The sequence below is a fragment of the Phyllobates terribilis genome, unplaced genomic scaffold (assembly GCF_046119375.1).
Source record: "Phyllobates terribilis strain yellow unplaced genomic scaffold, ASM4611937v1 Scaffold_2__4_contigs__length_985480577, whole genome shotgun sequence".
Classification (NCBI taxonomy): domain Eukaryota; kingdom Metazoa; phylum Chordata; class Amphibia; order Anura; family Dendrobatidae; genus Phyllobates; species Phyllobates terribilis.
Window position 1 is genome coordinate 330,973,196 of NW_027362762.1, and position 20,613 is coordinate 330,993,808.

The 20,613-nt window shown below is 43.6% G+C and overlaps 1 protein-coding gene across 3 annotated transcripts in view; it reads left to right on the plus strand.

The window, feature by feature from the left end:
- Positions 1-374: 374 nt before the first annotated feature.
- HERC2 (HECT and RLD domain containing E3 ubiquitin protein ligase 2) overlaps positions 375-20,613 on the plus strand; it is a 164,430-nt gene continuing 144,191 nt past the window's right edge. For all 3 annotated transcript variants that reach the window (XM_073664526.1, XM_073664527.1, XM_073664528.1), the window contains exons 1-2: positions 375-538; positions 13,265-13,355. In XM_073664526.1, coding sequence (XP_073520627.1) covers positions 13,284-13,355 — 72 coding nt within the window. In that variant the 5' untranslated portion in view covers positions 375-538; positions 13,265-13,283. The remainder of the gene's footprint in view (positions 539-13,264; positions 13,356-20,613) is intronic.

Consider the following 20,613-nt stretch of genomic DNA (forward strand, 5'->3'; position numbering starts at 1 on the left):
CTACTGTATGCAGATCAGTAGCAAGGAAAGCCAGGTGACTGGGCCATTTAGGTTGTGTTGTCCCCCAACTCACACTGTGACAGGCGAGGACACTTCAAGCACTCGTGTGTACCAGCATTATCTCCATGACTAGAGCACCACCATGCACACCTGACCACTGCACTGAGATCGTCACTCCCCGCCCTCTTGCCCTCAGCACGCCCGGCGTGTCTCTGTGTACTACGCGCTCAGCATACGCATCTAGAAGCCTGGCAACATGTCACGTGACAGGTGCTGGCGTAACGTCTACACTCCTCCCACACCCCTCCCCTTTGCAGCTCCGGGAGGATGTCCCGCCCATCCACGGCCCTGATTCGTTGGCGTTATTGTGTTCTGCTGTGTGATTGGCTAATGTGCTGCAGGCTGCGTCTTGTTCTTCCTGTGTTGCCTACAGAGGCCGCTTGATCCTGACGGGTGAGCTGGGTCCCTGCTGTGGCAGGCTGTGCGAGTGACCTGCTGGGGGTTGGTGCCCCTCGCCGGTTGCCGGGGCTCTCATTAGGTGAGTGCGACCTGAGCTGTCACATCCGGGTCCAAGAGCATCATCGCTAGTTATTGCTCCCTGAGGCTCAGTACTGGGATGAGGTCCGGGCTGCAGGCAGGGAAATGTGCCCGGCTGTGATCACTGCGCCCTCTGTGTATGCCAGCACCGTGTGTGTGTGTGTGTGTGTGTGTGTGTATATATATATATATATATATATATATATATATATATATATATATATATATACCAGCACCTTGTATGTGTGTGTCTATAGATATATATAATGGGCGCAGTATTATCATCCCATAGACTGTACACAAGTCACTCATCGATTGTCTGTCTGGTGTACAGTAAGATCAGGTATTTCTGGATTACCGGATGCCCGTTTAAAGGAATTGTGTTTTCTCTGCATATCTTGATGTGCTCCTATCGATCACCAGATGTGTATTTTAAAGGGCTGTTCCCTTCCAATAATAATCTTGCTCCCTGGGTGCAGTTTCTGAAAAATCAAACTCCGCTTATTCACCCTACTCACCCTACCCAGGTCCAGTGCTGTGTTTTCACTGCTGCTCCCAGTCTCTGTTACTGTCTGTAGCACTGACAGTGTGGTGGGCAGTCTACACGGGCGGAGATGTGACGCCAGTGCAGCAGCCGATACCGGGCACTGGAGCAGCGCCAGAGATTGTACTCGACCCAGGGACATTTTTTTTTAATATAACAAGCTACAGCTAGGACGAAGGCTAGTCTGACATGGGACAGCCCCTCCAGTGTTCTCTTAGGCCGCGTGCCCACCATGCGTTTTTCAAGCGTTTTTGCCGTGCAATTTCTGCAGCTTAAACACTTGGTAATACGTGCCCCATGGTCCCCAATGATAATCCGCATGTGCTGTGTACATGCTGCGGAAATTTCCGCTGCGGATTATAATTGCGGAAAAATATGCAGCATGTCCATTAATTTTGTGGACACGCAGCATAATTGCCGCAATTGACTTGCATTGAACCGCATATTATCTGTATGAACACATTTGCACAAGCGGATATCATACGGTTCAATGTGCGGATGGTACCCGGGTCTGGAGAAGAGGAGACACTCCTCCAGAGGCGGGTACCATTGTACCTGTGAAAAAAATGTAAAATAAAAAATAAAGATTATACTTGCCTTCTGATGGCCCCCAGTCTCCTCAGCGATGCGTCCGGTCTGTTGTATGGGTCGCGGTGGTGTGAAAGGACCTGACATGACGTCATTTAGTCATGTGACAGGTCATGTGACCGCTGACGTCAGACCGAACGTAGCGGAGAAAATACTGGGGGCCATCAGAAGGTAAGTATAATCTTTATTTTTTACCATTCTTATTCTTTTTTTTTTTTTTTTTTTTTTTAACTATTACTTGGTCACACTAAAAATTGCTAAAATTGCTTGGAAAAGCGCTTGATGACCTGCATGCAGAAATGCATGCAAAGACGCTTGACAAACGCTTCTACCTGGCAGGAAAAATACATGTAAAATCCGCATGCGTTTTTCCTGCCAAGGAGAAGCAGAAAAAATCTGCAGCATTTCTGCATCGTGGGCACTTAGCCTTATGGTGGTATTGCCCATCACTGTGCCACTATTTAGTAATCCAGATATTCTGTGTTGTCCTCGTGTCTCCGGGCAGTCAGACATTGGCTGTCTCAGATGATTGAGTGACAGGTGATATTTTTTGTCCTGGTACAACTTGGGGCTTGAGGACCTGAACTGACAGAGGGAAAGGGGGATGGAAGTAGAACCCGTAGATTTCTATTTGATTTTTCATCCACTGTATCTGATTCAAGGAGCCGGATCCAAAAAATGCTGCGTTTTTTTTTTGGTTCCATGATTTTGCAATAGAAACTAATAGAAAAGCCGGATGACGACAGATGTGAAAACTGCATCCGATGAGACACAAGAAAACTGATCCCAATGCAGAAAATAAGTGGGAACCCCGGTCTTGTGGAAGAAATTCTTGACTTGGCAGCAGGTCTGGTGATCGGCATTCACGGGGGCACAGATCTCTACGCAGTTGTCAGGCCGGGACTTGCATCCATACTGCAGGCATGTGACTGCACCATAATCTTACACTGGTGTTGGGCCCCCTTTTCTTCATTTGGGGACACATGAACACCTTGTGAGATGGCTTCCACTCTGGTACTATCTCTCGCTTTGTCAGTTACTTGGAACAAGCTTTGCTTTTGGGCACATTTGTAACGAGGGGCGGTAGTCGTGGGCGAGGTACTCCTCTCTTGCGCCCCAGCACATTACATGAAGGTGGGGGTCCTGGCATTGTGTGGGGACTTGTACTGTGGGGGCGCTATGCCCGTGCAGACTGCATGTAATTGAGGACTTTGGTTGGCCAGAACCAGCTGTTTGACAGTTCAGTGATGGAGACCACCAGTCAAAAATAAACTTTTTACTCAATAATTCCTCGGGGGCGGGGAATCATATACAGTAGATAGCAGGCACACAACTTGATGAATGTTTCCTTTACAATATGGAGCATTTCCACATACAGGTTCAATTCCATCCTTTCTTCTCGTTTGTCATCTACCTCCAACGTTCTATTCTACTTCACCACAGCCCAGCTCAGTGCTACAGTCCACTTAGCAAGAGTCCTATTCTCACCCTGCGGTTCTGCGTCTTCTCTCCCCTCTAGGGAACTACAACTACAGTGATGTATTGGAGTGTTATTTTGTGTTTGTTTTTCATGATTCCATAATTTTTTCCTCAGAATTGAGTGGTTCCATAATTTTTTCTCTCTGCTTGGTAGTAAATTACCCTTACTGAGTACCACATTTTTAATCTTGATTTCTTTTAGTGTTTCTTAAAGCCCTAAAGTTGTCATTTGAAATTACTTTAGTTTTGTGCAATGTCTGTGATCTGTTTTTTTTTCAACAACATTAAACAACTGAATGAACATCCTCCGAGCCTGGTGATTCCATAATTTTTGCCAGGGGTTGTATATGGCCAGTACTTATCTTCTGTCTCTGAGGCTCTGGAACTCCCGCCTGGGATCTTCTCTCCGTCTTGGGTACTTTGTTCCATTTATGCCCGTTACCTCTGTGAGTTACAAACTTTGGGCAATACTGTGTGGCGTCCTGACCCAGGACCCGTCTCTGATCGATCACTGTTCTGTCAGTCACGTCTCTCTCTTCTTCTCCACTAGGATATCTCTATCCTCTGTCTCCTCACTCATTAGGGGACACCCACACCATGCAGCGCTGCGCACACCAGACCTTTTTCTGCGTTCTGAGCACTCTGGGCCCTTTCTATCTTACTGACAGGAAACTGTTGTCGATTCAGCCTTGCCCTTCCCTCTCTGGGCTAGTCCCAACCATTAACTCTAACGACCCCTGTCAGCTACCTTTTGCTGGGAAGAATACAGCTTCATCATTAACAATACAAATAAACACACAAACATTATAATATATGTGTCTTCTAGGGGGAGAGTGAACGACACCTCCACCTCCTTACATTTCCCCCCTCCTTTAACGATGGCCATCCAGAATCTGAAAGACACCAAACATTTCACCACAAAACACATATATACAACAGTTCAGGGTCCTCTTTGTCTTGTAGAGTATTGCCAACCTGGTCCTACTCGGTTAGGACCTCAGAACCACAACTGACCAACCCTTGTTAAACCAGTATTAGTCCATCGGGTAGATCTGGCCCTGGAACAGTAAAGTCTGTCTCTCTACAATCAGCCCAAACGACAATGGAACAGTCCTTGTACCTTCTGTCAGTCCTTAGGATGGGGACACAGTCCTTTTCTCCACTCCTGTCTGCGAGACAGCCACACACAGTCCCTTGGGGACAATGTTCTTCCTTGATTGAGGGTGTAGAACCCTCCACCAGCTGCAACGTCTCTCAATCCAGAAGGGAAGGTAAACTGCTTCAGCCATCCGTGGCTAACAACATGGGGGAGTCATGGCTACATGTGGGTCCTAGACCTGCTGGACTGTGGCCCACAGGAAACCTGAACTGTATTTGCTATTGGGTGGAACGAACACAAGTGGCCTCATCCAGCATTCAAATGTATTTTCACAATTTGATGAATCTTTCCCTTACAATATGGAGTATTTTCCACATACAGTTTCAATTCCATCCCCTTTTTCTCGTGTGTCCTCTACCTCCAACGTTCTGTTCTACTTCACCACAGCCCAGCTCAGTGCTACAGTCCAGTTAGCAAGAGTCCTATTCTAAACCTGCGGTTCCGCATCTTCTCTCCCTTCTTGGGTACTATGTTGCCAATATGGCCGGGACTTATCTTCTTTGACGCTCTGGAACTCCCGCCCGGGGCATTCTCTTCATTGTGCGTACTCTGTGCCGTTTAGGCTCGTTACCTCTGTGGGTTATAAACTCTGGGCCATACTGCTGGATTTCCTGACCCAGGACCTGTCTCTGATCAATCACTCTGTTTTTTCGGTCACTTCTCTCTCTTCCTCTCCTCTAGGATCTCGCTATCCTCTGTCTCTTCTCTCGTTAAGGACACCCACATCATGCAGCGCTGCGCACATCAGCCCCTAGGTTTTCTTTCTACGCACTCTGGGCTCTATCACAACTGTGTATACGTCAGACGAGTGCTATCTGATGTATTTTATATTTTTGATCGGATAGCACTCGGACCAATGTTATTCAGCAGGGCAGCGCTGATGCACGATTTTTTTCACTGACAGAATCTATCTGTGAAAAAATCGCACCATTCTTTGATTTCACATGAAATCTGATGCCACTCCAATAATCATTAGTAATAAATTATCATTATTAATTATGATATCTTTAGAGCACCATTTGTTCCATGGTGCTGTACATGAGAAGGGGTTACATACAAAATACAGATATAAATTACAGTGAACAGACTGGTACAGAGGGGAGAGATCACAGCCCTTGCGGACTTATATTCTACTGAGAATCCACCCGATTCTGTGGAATCCACGTCTGTCAGACTGCAGCCGGAGGCCACTGCCCCACTATCAGTATTTGGTCAGTATTCGGTCAGTATTTTTTCTCAGCAGTGGGAACCAAAACCAGGTGAGGAACAATCAGAGAAAAGGTATAATAGAAGCAAGTCACCAATTCTGCATTTATCACCCACTCCTGAGAAAAAATACTGATAATGGAGCCGTGGCCTTATGCTGTATAACTGCTCTGAGCACAGATTCCATTATTGCAAAACTTCACGCTCTCCCATTGTTAGGACTGTGCATTCACTGTGGAGAAAAGGCACTAAAACTGCCACATGTATGTGATGATGACTCCTACACTGGATACATACCAGCATATAACGGATGTATAGCATGTAATCTCCAATGCAAGAAGAAAAGCAGACCGGTCTAATCCTTAGGATCTAAATTGGCAGATTAATCCCAAAATAGAGTAATAAACAAGTAAATTATACATTTATACACAACTGTAAAAATTAGGTTACCTAAAACTCCTTAATGTTACTCTTACAAGTTTTGTCATTCCTCTCAGGGGGATACGCACACAACATTCTTTTTTTCAGGGAAATAAACCTTCCAAGTTTTCCAAGAGGAAGGTCAAGGATATGCAGCTGGTGGAGGTGGTTACTCTACTTCCACCGCTGTTACCACTTGTCAGGGGAACGCAACTCCAGTGCCTCCAATCGTCAGGACAATTACGCAATTGGCTATCTAGTGATGGACGAGGCCGCAGCTGCTTCCACTGCTAGGACAGTTATTGGGAAACTTAACAGTGAGCGTATGGTATATACACCTCAGATTCCAACGCATGAAATGTACAGTGGAGGAAATAATTATTTGATCCCTTGCTGCTTTTGTAAGTTTGCCCGCTGACAAAGACATGAACAGTCTATAGTTAGTAGGGTAGGTTAATTTTAACATTGAGAGATAGAATATCCAAAAAAAAATCAAGAAAATCACATTGTGTAAATTAGATACATTTATTTGCATTTTGCAGTGAGAAATGAGTACTTGATCATTCTGGCAAACAGCACTTATACTTGGTGGCAAAACCCTTGTTGGCAAGCACAGCAGTCAGACTTTTTTTGTAGTGGATGATAAGGGTTGCGCACATGTCAGGAAGAATTTTGGTCACTCCTCTTTGCAGATCATCTCTAAATCATTAAGATTTTGATGCTGTCGCTTGGCAACTCGGAGCTTCAACTCCCTCCATAAGTTTTCTATGGGATTGAGGTCTGGAGACTGGCTAGGCCACTCCATGACCTTACTGTGCTTCTTTTTGAGCCACTCCTTTGTTACCTTGGCTGTATGTTTTGTGTCATTGTCTTGCTGGAAGACCCAGCCGCAACTCATCTTCAATGCTCTTACTTAGGGAAGGAGGAGGTTGGCCAAAATCTTGTGATACATGACTCCATCCCTCTTCTCTTCAGTACTGTGCAGTCGTCATGTCCCCTTTGCAGAAAAGCACCCCCAAAGTATAATGTTTCCCCCACCATGCTTCACGGTTGGGACGATGTTCTTAGGGTTGTACTCGTCCTTCTTCCTCCAAACACGGCGAGTTGAGTTAATGCCAAAGAGCTAAATTTTTGTCTCATCCTACCACAGCACCTTCTCCCAGTAGCTCACAGAATCATCCAGGTGTTCATTGGCAAACTTCAGACTGGCCTGCACATGTGCCTTCTTGAGCAGGGGGACCTTGCGGGCACTGCAGGATTTTAAACCTTTAAGGTGTAATGTGTTACCAATGGTTTTCTTGGTGACTGTGGTCCCAGCTGCCTTGAGATCATTAACAAGTTCCCCCTGTGTAGTTTTAGGCTGATCTCTCACCTTCCTCATGATCAAGGATACCCCACGAGGTGAGATTTTGCATGGTGCCCCAGATCGATGTCGATTGACAGTCATTTTGTATTTCTTCCATTTTCTTACTATTGCACCAACAGTTGTCTCCTTCTCACCCAACATTTTACTTATGGTTTTGTAGCCCATTCCAGCTTTGTGCAGGTCTATGATCTTGTCCCTGACATCCTTAGAAAGCTTTTTGGTCTTGCCCATATTGTAGAGGTTAGAGTCTGACTGATTAATTGAGTCTGTGGACAGGAGTCTTTTATACAGGTGGCTATGTAAGACAGCTGTCTTTAATGCAGGTAACGAGTTGATTAGCAGCATCTAACTGGTCTGTAGGTGCCGGAAGTCATAATGGTTTGTAGCGGATCAAATACTTAATTTTTTTTGCATTTTGCTGTGAGAAATATCTAATTTATACAATGTGAATTTCTTGATTTGTTTTTGGATAGTCTATCTCCCAATGTTAAAATTAACACCCTTAAAATTTTAGACTGTTCATGTCTTTGTCAGTGGGCAAACTTACAAAAACAGCAAGGGATCAAATAATTATTTCCTCCACTGTACATACCCCCCCCCCCCGTACGGTCACTACCAGCTCCACAATAACCAAAAGAACTAGCTGCCTCCACCAATCGTTCATACAGGTCCAATTGGACACCCGTTGCAGGTAGAGTATGGCTTCAAGGGTGCAGTTTACAGAGTAAGAGGAACAGGGCTATTACATTTGATATTTAATCCAGAAACAGAGGCTGTGTTTATAAAAAAAAAAAAAAATATATAGAAGATGATGCAGAATTGGAATAACACAATAGGATATATATTACATAGAATAAAAAGGAATAATGAAAGAAACTTATTAAACCTAGTCACAGAAATGGCTGAGCTTAGAGGAGGGAGGCGCTCAAATTGGAAAACGGGCAGAACCTACTGCAAACTATGCCTTCCAAGTATTGACCATTGACCCAGACCCAAATACGGCTTTTTATTAGCTCAAAGTTACGGCATCACACCTCCCCTTGATAAGCTCATGTGAGGGCAGATTGTGGCATGTGCTGGGTCTGTTAAAATTGTATGAGGTCCCCAACTTACAGGATATCTTCGCCCCTGAAGGTTCTGGGCGGGAGATCTTGTCGTCATATTTTTTATTGTGATTTTTACCTTTGCAAAGAGTCCATATATGACTTGGTTTGCATAATCTATCGTTGTTAAAGCACCACTCCAGCATGTTTTTTTTATTGCACTGCTGGAGTGGTGCTTTAAATATTAGTCCCTTGTCTCATACTCTCCTTCCGCCTCCTTTATCCGTTTGCAGCGTTGCTCCTGTCGGTCTCCTGTGAATACTGCTCTCAGCTCCATTGTTTCATGGAGTTATGCAGAGGTCACTTTTCAATATAAGTCTATGAGAGCCTTGTTCTGCCTAATTCTGGCTCTCATAGACGTGCATTGAGAACTTGTAACATATCTTCTGACTTCCGGCCAGTCAAAAGCCGCACTAACAACATAGCTCGTGCGACTGGAGCAGTGCTGAAAACTGGGGAAGACGCTGGAGGGTGAGTATATGATCGGGGGCAAGGCCCTTACACTTAAAGCACCACTCTAGCGCTGAGAAAAAAACCAAAACGCTGGAGTGGGGCTTTAAGTTGGAAGAGTAATAGTGGCCCTATGCCGATGTGAGTGAATGTCCCTTTCGTCCCTTTGCCACAACACCTAAAAATGTATATCTCATAAATATTGGATTGGTAGAAAAATTGGGGTTTGTATCTGACTACTGGCGCCGATTCGTCTAGCTGCAGATGTCCAGTTTCCCCTGCAGAGAACAAGTTGCTTCTAAAGGTGTTGGCTGTTCCACTTCTCTGCCACTTGAACATGCATATCTCAGACTTTCTGACTTTATCCCAGCATATTTCCCTGCTGTAACCAACTGGTCACCACAGGAGGTATCTTCTTCAAGGGGTGTTTAAATTAGCTTTTCTTTCCCTAGGTAGAACTAGTTTCCTCTGCCCCATATCTTCAGTGTGGGGTCCTGCGTCACAAGGAGTTTGAATTTGCAGCTCTTCTCCCTTCTGGAGATGTCTTATGGATTTTAATTTTTCTCTGACAATGACCCCTCAGGAAATGCTGCTTTTCTCTGGCGTTTTCTAAACCTGAAGTGTCTGTTTTTTTTTGTTTTTTTTTGAAATTCCAGCATTTTTTGGGGTAGTTTCCTATGTGCATTTTCAATTTGTGTGACCTCTAGTCATTTTTTTTTTGCGCTTTTCTCTTGTTTTTGTACTGCTTTTAAATGTTTTTTTTTTTACTTTTTTTCATTTTTTTTTCACTCTATTTGACAATAAAGAAACCGCGAAAGATCTTTGAAACAAAACACTGGCAAAATGCCCTAAAAGACGCTAAGTGTCTATTGTGCTTTACTTGTATTGTAAGGTGCAAAGCGTCTTCTGAGCGGGAAAAGAATGGTCCTCTCACTTTTATTAACGGCTTGGCGTCTTTGGAAACCTTATGCGGTAAAAGACTCTCATAAGACTGAATGTATAAACAGCAAGTAGCTTTTAGGTAGAAATGTATATGTTCATTCTTTTGAGCTTTTAGCGCTTTTTCAGGCGGGTTTCAGAGCGGCCTCATCTGAAAGACCCTTAGGGTTTGTACACACATCTTTCCGCCTGAAAAAGCGATGCAAAAGAACCTCAGAAAATGAACGTAATGTATAAATGACATTGCAGTGCATGTGTTACTTCATTTTTTACTTCTTTAACTGTGAAGCGGTTGAGAGAAGCAGCATGTTCATTCTTTGGGTGACTCCTACTAGGAAGCCGCTCCCAAGTTTTAGTTAAAATTATAGTAAAAAGATGCTGGCGTAGCTGCTGCAGAAGACGACCCCGCCAGCTTTTTCCTGAACTGGTTTAGCCTAGGAAAACTTCAGTAGTTCCGCCAGCGTCTTAAAGAAGTCATGTTCACAGACCCTTGGAAGGTATGAAATGTTTGTGGGAAGGAAAACCAGCAAACTTGATTTTGTCTGATGCCAAAACCCATAAGAGACTACAATTCGGGGTGTGTTTTGTTGCTCACTCTATTGTATACCCCTGACAAAGCTATGGCTTCATTTTGTATGGAACCTCTTGGGGCATTCCTAGATGTGCCGGGGGTCTTGACTTGTGTGGGCTAATATCACTGAGTGGCCTGCTGCCGCACATTTACCCTCTGAATTTTAAAGTGCTGTGGAATACATGGGCGCTATAGGAATAAGGATATATTTTTCGTAATACCTTCAGAAGACTATGGCAAAGGAGAGAGTCCGTTTTATTCATGGCTCTGGTTGTGGAGATAATCTGCTTACAAACGAGATCTCTTAATGTACGCCGTCCTAATTCCACGCTGTATGAACGCTTCTGTCTGCTGGACGGATGGCTAATGCAGGTGTAGACTATTTGTAATGAAGTAAATGAATAATTAGTTGCTGCGTTTTGCTGCATCGGTCTGAGGAGCTGGCTTGTAATCGACAGAAGCTAGAAAAGCTCTACAATTGCTTCCATGTTATCTGGCCGTGCTGGGCTATAGGTGCATGAGACTGTGCTTACATCGTATACTCTCCTTCATAGGACGGGAACATCTTGTGGTTTGCCTTGTATTTAAGTCCTGCAAGAACTGCTGACTTTGGTGCAAAAAATAACCCAATAGAGGATGGTAAGTTAGACACCTTGACCTAAAGATGAGCCACTGTGGTCAATTCAGGGCATCTTCAGACTTTATACATAGACTGATTAAATCTGCTACTCTGTCCTAGCTCAGAGCAAAAGTCTGCAGTCACTGTATGTGCGCTTGTCTCCAGCTTCCCCGCTATCCCGGTGTCATCTTTCCTTCTTCATTCAGCTTGTATAGAAAGATAACTTGGTCATTGGCATCTCTTCTTCTGTACAGACCCTAATATTCCTTGGGTGATGCAGGAATTTTTCTTCCTGTTCAACCAGTGACTATATGTTACCCTCTGTCACATTTGTAGGAGTGTTTTTTGTTCCATTTTTTTTTTTTTAATTATATTCTCCTGCACACAATGGGCACTTTCAGACTTGGACTTTTACATGCATCTGGATTGTGGACGGTCTGTTAAAGGGTACCTGTCAGCAGGATTTCACGCCCAACCCCCCAGCTATTTATATGTCCATGTGGATCTTTCAAAGACAAGTCCAGTAATACCTTTTACATGCCCAGTCCATGCTTCCATTACTGAGATATCAGCGTTTGAATTGATATACAAATGGCCATGGTAGATTTGAAGCCTCTGTCACTCCAGTTCTATTCCCTGCCCAGTATCGCCTTCTCTTCTCTTCTTTGACAGCCTCTATTCTTCTGTGGCTTCAGACAAAGGAGCCATCAACGAAGCTAGAGGAGATGCTGGGCAGGGAATAGAGCTGGAGTGACAGAGGCTTCTAATCTACAGCCTCATGTGCATAGCCATTCAAACCCTGATTTTTCAGAATAGGAGGAACGGACTGGCCATGTAAAGGTATTGCTAGACTTGTCTTTGAAAGAGCCACATGCACATATAAATAGTTGGGGGTTTGGGAGTGAAATCATGCTGACAGAATCCCTTTAAACTTTGATTCTGTAAAGTAGGCTTAGACATAAGTTGCATACACAAATTCTGCACTATTATTATTTTTAGGTTTTGTAGATCTCTACTTGTCAGGGCTGAAATTTATGCAAAACCTTAGGCTTCCAAACAAGATGATCCTTCTGACTTCTCATCAGCCTTGTCTGGCAGGTCTGGGACATGTTAGAATAGATGAAAATGCACCCAAAAGATTACATAACTTATAGACTTTTATAGACTTGGGGCCCGATTCATGATGATCTTTTCACCAGAGTTTTTGGGTAAACACCTTGAAATGTCATAAAATGCTTGCATAACTTGAAGTTAGGGTATATGCTCCCTGTCCGGAGCTGGCTGTGGCTCGATGCTCTGGAATAGCCGAGCGGCTTCAGCTTACGCAAATGAGTGGCGCCATTTTTTTCTTTCATCTGCAGACTTTCCTCATAGAGTTTAGGTTATGCTGTAACGTCTGGCTGCTGCGGGTTTGACACTGCATAAACATGCAGCTTCAAACCCACAGCGGCTCCGGATCGTCTGCACATACCCTTACAGAAAACTTTAGCGACTTGTTTTTACGACCGTCTCTGCCAGCCCTGGCACAATAGGCAGAGGAGGTAGTGCTGGTTGGAGCATTGCAAAGCCCACCTGGAAAATTCTTCAAAATTTACTCCAGAAACGTACTCCAGTCACTTGTAAGATGGGCCTAATTCAATAAGAGGCGTGCATTTTACTCCAGCGATGCCTTCATTAAGACTGGCAGGCAAAATACCAGTCTTAATCTATCGGGCCCTCAGTCTTGTTGGTTCCCTTTAGAGTCTGTGGTGATAGGCCAGTTTGATTCACAACGCGCCAAATATTTTAGTCTGCTTTTGTTACTATTTTCATGCAGGCACAATAAAAATAGTTTTAATTTGCTTTCCTGGATTGGAAAATAGTTTATCGTCATGCTACACGAAATATCATTGTTCTCCGCAGCTCATCGTCCTATGTAAACAGGATCCTCGTTGCCGAGAACAATGGCACCTTGGGAGTACGGTCTGCTTGTGTAAACGGGCGATTAATCAACCGCCGATCAGCATACAAGTTACTGATCAGTGATGGTTTAATACCCTCGGTTGTCAGGTGTGAATGCACTTTAGGTCAGTGTATGTATATTTGTATGCTTTGTTAAATTACCAGTGTTATCGAAGAATCACTTGGGCAGTAGGAGAGGAGACTAGCAGAACCACATCCTGAGCAAAAACTGGTATTTGGGGCATTTAAAGAGGGATTTTACAGGACTGGTAAAAATGAATTTCTTTCACTCATTATCAATATATCAAAGTGCTTTTTCTAATTCTCTCTATTAAATCCTAGGCAGTGTACTATAACCAAGATGTCTTCAGAAAAGTTCACCCTGGTTGCACAATCAAGATTTGACTCAAAATGGCTGAAGACAGATTTACAGGTAATATTGTGGGTTTTATTGAACCTATTATTTTGGCTTTTCCCTGTCTGGATATACTTGACTGAGTGACTGACTGGTTGCTCCCTATGCACACATGTAGTTCTACACGCAGTAGGTCTTTAGAAGTCCACGGCATTGGGTGAGGAGAAACCACTGGTTTCCTATCTCAGACTAGTCATCCTAGACAAACGCAGTCCTTGTTTTGGTTTTCCAAAGTATGTATTCTCGGAAATGCCGAAGTGTTTCAGAGTAAAACTTACCTGGCTGTAATGGTGCAGCCAGTGTCTGATTCATGCAGGTTATGGTTCGACAGGTTGCCTTTAAAGGCGTTGTCCGGTCTTCTGCTAAAAGTCTGCAGTCACTCTTCTGTGCCTGCAGACTTTTGAATTCTCGTATCGTGCACACCACACACTGTCTGGATTCTCTGGTGAGAGTGCACGGTCATGTGATCGCAAGTATGCGATTTGCATATTCCAATTACACGTGAGCAGGATTGCGCCATACAAGGGAATTGAGCGAAACGGAGCACATCTAGTCAGAATGTAGCTGGAAGTACGCAAATAGCTGCCCGCTCGGAGACACCGGAGAATCCTGACAGCGTGCTGTGTGCACGCTTTGAGGATTCAGAAGTATGCAGTCACTTAGTGAAAGCAAAAGACTGCGCAACGCTTTTAACTACTTAAAGTACTCGTCTCCTCAGTATAAGCATCTGACATATTTTAAGCGTGTAGCTTTGTTGGTCTTTGCTGCTGGAAAATAAATTTCCTTCACCGTGGTTTGCTGAAAGAAACATCCTGGCAGACATCCTGTTGGTAGCTGATGGAAATGTTCCCCATGACTGCACATGGCTCTTCTGACATTGCCACATGGCCATTCTTTGAACCAGTAAATTGCTGTAATATGCTGATCGACGTCAGGTTTATGACATGTCCCTATATTTTTCCACTAAAACAAGAATAATGAAAACTTCCTTTGTTAAATATTAAATTTACTATTAAGACTAATTAAAAAAAACATATGAAAGAAATTCCTGGCTGCCCGTAAGCCGCGGTCCACACTTCTCGCTTGTCAGCCTCGGATTATATTGGGCATCATTTCTATCCTTATCCCTGCTAGATCACTAAGGAATCATACAAGGATTTTTATTATAAATATGGTAATGTAATACGGGGGGTTGTCTCTACATGTCATGGCGCACCCTCCAGTGTTCTGTACTAACATCCCACCCACAAGTACCATGGTGGGGAATTCTGATAGCTTTCCTCCATATAGCAATAAAGGTGAAATACTTCATTTAATTGGTTAGAGGGTCTGTGTTTTCTAAATTCTTTTATTAGCCGTGCTCTTGACTAACAAGGCACAGAAATAGTGTTGACGTGGCATAGCACTGTCTTGCAAGCCCAGGAGACCTAGTGCGGACACCGCTGCAATGGCTCCCTCACCGGAGGGGGGAGTACAGCTGTTATTTTACAAAGGGGAGCGTAGTGATTGAGAAGGGGTTGTCCGAGTAGTGGACAACCCCTTTAAAAGAGGTTTTCCACTTTCAGAAGAGTGATTACCAAACATTGCTTGTTATGTAAAATGGCAAAATCGGACAGTACTCACCATCACCACTGCAGCCAATCACTGTGGTCAGTGGCCTGTAGACATAGTTTGCTGGCATTTGAGGTAGTGAGGTGACCGAGATAGACAGCAAGAGTCCATGAACTCAGTGATTGGCTGCAGCAGTGATGTGAGCTGTTAACATGACATCACCGCTTCAGTCAAAACAAAGACTGGAGCAGCGGAGGAGAACTCGAGCTAGACCCAGGGTGAATACTGTATCATTTTTTTTTAATTGTACATGTCCGTAAATGTTTGGTGTTGAATCTTCTAAAAGTAGAAAACTGCTTTAATAGAGCCTTCAATTCAATGTTCTGTGCATTTGTGTTTGCGGTCCACACCAGTGACAAAATGATGGGAATTCCTCTTTGTGGCTATGCATCTTAACTCCCATGACAGTTATCTAATGTGTGCAATAAGAAAGAGGAAAACTATTCTTGGACAGGCACATCCTACAATGTAATATTTTTATTCAGTAATGCAAAAAAAACCCAGACCGATACAGACAAATTAACACCAGTTAAAAACCTTCACTCCCTGAGGAAGCCGAATTTTGGCGATTCGCATAAGGACTTCTTTGTCCCTCACAAAAATTTTTTCTTATCATTTAACTCCCTTTTCCCTTCCCCTTTACTGGTATTTATCCAATATTTTAACTCACATTTTTCTTATTATTGGTATTGCTCGTGTGATATTTGATGGACTCCCTGGGGAAGCTGAATTTTGGTGACACGTGTGGGGATTTCCTTGTGCCTCACAGGAAATTTTTCTTGTACAAATGTGCCAAGAGGGCGACGTAAGTATCCTGCGCTGCTGATTAAATAACAAGCCACGATGAGATGAAGAAATGCTGGTTTAATGTCAGCGCGTTTCACAGTTACTCAGACGCCTTCTTCAGAACATCACAAATACATTTTTTAAATTTATGGTTGTCCTGAAATAGTTGGAGTGACTCTGAAGCGCGTTGACATTAAACCAGCATTTCTTCATCTCATTGTGGCTTGTCATTTAATCAGCAGCGCAGGATACTTCCATCGCCCTTGGCACATTTGTATATATTTCCTTTAGAAGCTGCAGCAGCTGTAATTCATGCATTTCTAGGGGTTGTCTCACACATCCCCATAAGGTGAGCACATCTACCCTACCCTTTCCTTTCTCTCTATTACTTGGGAAACTCTGGGAAATCTTTCTGATCAATTAAAGAAGTTGTCCAGTACTTTATATTACTCCCCCCCCCCCCCCCCAGCCTGGCATCCACCATGGAACGCAGAAGACAGAGACCCCCGGCTGCTGCCAGCACTTGTCGTGACGACTGCCGATGTCTGAGTCTGCTACAGCCGGGGGTCACGTGATGTCTGTGAGCGGCCAGTGATAGCGCCGCTCACAGGCATTATCTGTAACTTAAGGTAATTACAAAAATCCTTAGGAGGCTACGGGGGGGTACATTGGGGGGGGGTAATATAAAGTACTGGACAACCCCTTTAACTCCCTTATCCTCTCCCCTGGACTGGTATTTATCCAATATGTTAGTTCACGTTTTTCTTATTACTGATATTGTTCATGTCATATTTGATATTTTGATATTTTATTTTCCATTATTGTTTTTAAACATGTATTTTCTTATGTAGTTTTCTGCATTTGTTGGTCACATGTTGGCCTTGAATATATACTGATCTCTCCTGTTAGGGAGACCCATTATTTGAGTTTAGACTGTTATTCTCATTGTGGCACATTTTGGTTTTGTACATGTTTTTAATAGGTTGTTAATTTATGTGGTGATTTTTGGTTTTACTGAATAAAACTATTGCACGTTGCGCTGTGCCTTTCCAAGCGCAGTTTTCCCCCTCCTTATTGCTATGGTTCTTTACTATGCAGTGAACGCTCCCTACTATTTTGGTGGTGCCTGCTTCCACCTAAATTATTGAGTTATCTAATGTATATGAGGGTCTTTTAGTTTCAATAGAAAAATAAGCTGGTTACTTTCTACAACTCCAGCCCCTACTTTCGTGTTTGGTCGGGGTACAATGTTATCTGTCTCCAGCTCTGTGCTTTTATCAGACGGCTTACTCATGGTGAAGGCTATGTGCTGACCTTAAGTAAACCGGACTAAGTCGGGCAGTAAGATACATCACCAAGTAAAAAGAAAAAAAACTCAATTTGCTTTCCAGAAGCTGCCTTCGCGTTTGCTGTTTATCTCTTCCTATTGGGGTGCATAGACAGGGCCTTTAATATGCAAAAAAAGCCCATGGTAGAAACTCTTAGGCCACCAATGATCGCTATGTGATGCTGCTAGCATAATGTAGGTGAGTGGGGTCACGTGGCGATCTCTAGGGTAGAGCGACTGTGACAGTCTAAGTGCAAAAAAAGGGTCCCAGTTGTATTATTTATTTTATTTTTTGTGACTTGTCTCGCAGTAGTGGTGCGCTGGGGATCACAATGGGACACCATCCTCCTGTCCTCCTCCTGCGCAGCATCAAACATAAGTACATTATTGCCCTCTAAATGCAGTACAGCTGCTCCGGCTCCTGTTTTGGGAGGTGATAATAAAGTAAAAGATGGCACTCTATGGACCTGAAATCCTGCTAATCCCTCATGAGTTAAAAATAGCCCCCGTGCTGGATTGGCAGAATATTTTCTGTAGACTCTATGGCCGTGGCCTGTGTACGGAGACCCATGCTGGCACTTCAGATATGGAATGAATGAAGAAGAGGGAGAATTTTACTCCATCGCTTTCAGCATAGTGCAGGTACACTGTTTTTACCTGTCTCTTACATTTCTTTTGCTCCACCATGAGTGTCACATTATTGGGTTTTACCGAAATGCTGGCAGATTTTGAAACTAATGCACATTACTCCCCCTGTTCTCTGCAGAGAAACAGCTATTATCAGAAGTCTGGATGATAGTAACAGCATGCAGCTGCACACTGCTGTAATGTCCCAGAAAGAGGGGTGAGGAGCAGCTCCTGTCATGCCAGCCCCCTGATAATGTCTCTCTGTCTGCAGTCCAGGTGAATGGGTGTTGCCTGCTTCCTGCAGTGAAAGAGACCTTATCAGGGGGCTGGCTTCTATTAGAAGCCGGGAAGGGGCAGGCCACGCACCCGCCAAGCCCCACACCTCACACAGCATTAGGCCATGTGCCCATGTAGCATTTTTGCGGCATTTTTACTGCCGCAAAAACGCTTGTAAAACTGTCTGCCATGCATAGCAATGTGAAATCGGATGTGCTGTGCCCATGATGTGCTAATTAGCTCGCCGTATTCGCATTGTGTTGCAAAACGCAGCATGACCATTTCTACCGCGATTACGCTGCAAATTCGCGGCCATTGAGGAACATTGAAACACAGCAAACCCGCAGGTATATGTGGATTTGCTGCGCTTCAATTAAATTCAATGGTTACGAATTTGCAGCGTAATCGCGGTGCGTGTGGCACCCAGGATGAAGAGGAGACTACAACGCGGTGAAAAAAAGAAATAAAAAAGTTAAAAACAAAACCTGTATACTCACCTCTCCGGTCTGCTCCCGGCGGCGTCCTCTCTCTTCGGCGTCCCATGGTATACTGGCAGGACCTGCGGTGATGTCATTTAGTGCATGCTGTTACTATCATTCAGACTTCTGATAATAGCTGTTTCTCTGCAGAGAACAGGGGGCGTAAAAATGCAGCAAAAAAAGCTACAAAAAACGCTATGTGGGCACATGGCCTTATAGTTTGAGCGCAGGGACAGTACAAAAATGTTTTATCTCCCCGGCATGAATACTCCTTTAATGAGGGAAGAGGGGTCCTCTGTTCAGGATTGTCAACTCTTGAACAGAGTGGAAATTGGTTTTCAAGTATCTTTTTGCTCTGGAGGATCTTTGGTTCACATTGAAGAGCCAAAGTAGATACCTAGGAATAAATATTATGAAGGACGTGTCTACAACTCATAGGTAACTTTTAGACTAACGTAATGATAAACGATTGGATGAATAAACTGTTTATCTTAAATGTGTGTATGAAGAAGTGAGGAGGAAGAGACCGTTTATAGTCGCCCAACATATACTAAGTCTGGGCAATGTTGGAGATGTGTAATCCTACAGAACCAGTTCTAAGTTTGGGCACAGCTGTTCATACAGTGATTTTTCTTCTTATTGGAATGTGCACATTGTACAGGTGTCCCAAAAGTCTGGACACAAAGGAATTCTCATTAACTATAATTTCAGTTAATTTACTTAAATATAATAGAATTTTGCAAAGCGCATCAACCTTTACATCGCAAATGATGGAAATCATATTGAAGAAGTTATTTAATATTCTGATTGCATAAACTGATAATAAATTACATTTCTTGAAAATATGTATGTTTGCCTGTGTGTCCAGACTTTAGGGACACGCTGTAGATTCAGACTGAATGCAGCAAAACTACAAAGGAACACATATGGAAACAAGGAGTAAAGAATCACGTGTGAGACTAACCAAAATGTGATAGAGGTTGGCCAGCAGGGCTGTGGAGTCGGTAAGCCAAACCTCCGACTCCTCAATGTCCATGACACCAACTCCGACTCCCTCATACATGGCTCATGTTTAAGTGATAAATTTACTGTACAGATTCATCTCAGCTAAAAGTCTAGACCCTTAGATCAGGAATAGGACAGACATTTATAGGACATTTCATAACTTTCCCAAATTCTTATGAAAAAATATTCCCCACAAACTGCATTGAATTACTTTACCCAATTTATTATAGATTTTTGGAGTTGGTCCATTTTATACGGATTACGACTCCACAACTCTGACTCCACAGCCATGTTGGAAAGTCTTCTAATAAACGTCTGCACTCTCTGTGACTGCAGGCTTCGTAACCTTAAGGCTATGTTCACACGGTACGTTTTTATGCGGTAAATCGGCACGTATTTGGCCCCAAAAACGCATTGCAAACCTTATCCCAGCATTTTCTTTGAAATTTTGCAAGATCTGTGCACATAATTAGGTATTTTCCTTACAGAATCTCTTGTGCATTAAAAGAAGCAGCATGTCCATTCTTTGTGCGTTTTCCCTATACAACGCATTGGAAAAAACGCTTGAAAACGCTGCAGATTTTCCACAGTGTTTTGCTGCCAAGAAGTGCAGAACCTTGCAGGAACGCTGCAGAAATTTTTGAAAGCAAATCCTGATTGTGAGCACTCAGCGGTGCACGCACCACTTGCTGTCAGGATTTTGTGTTGTTGGAGGCAAGATCGGGCGGTATCATGACTGCAAGTATGCGATTTGCTTACTTCTGGCTACATTCAGACTAGACTTGCTAAGCCTCGCTCAATTAATTTGTATTGATTGAGGCCAAGCATGTCTAGTCTGCATGTGGCTGCAAGTACGCAAAGTGCATTCTTGCAGTCATGTGGCCAGCCACTCTCCCTGGGAATATTGGAGAATCCTGACCATTTGCGGTGCTCACGCTGCAAGATTTCAGAAGTCTGCAATTATTATATAGACTGGAAACCTTTATCAGGAGACTGGACAACCCATTTAAAGCCAGGGCTGTGGAGTCGGAGCCCATTTTGGTGGAGTTGGTATAAAATGGACCGACGCCGACTCCTAAAATATATAATAAATTGGGTACAGTAGTTCAATGCAGTTTGTGGGGAATATTTTTTTTATAGGAATTTGGGAATGTTATGAAATGTC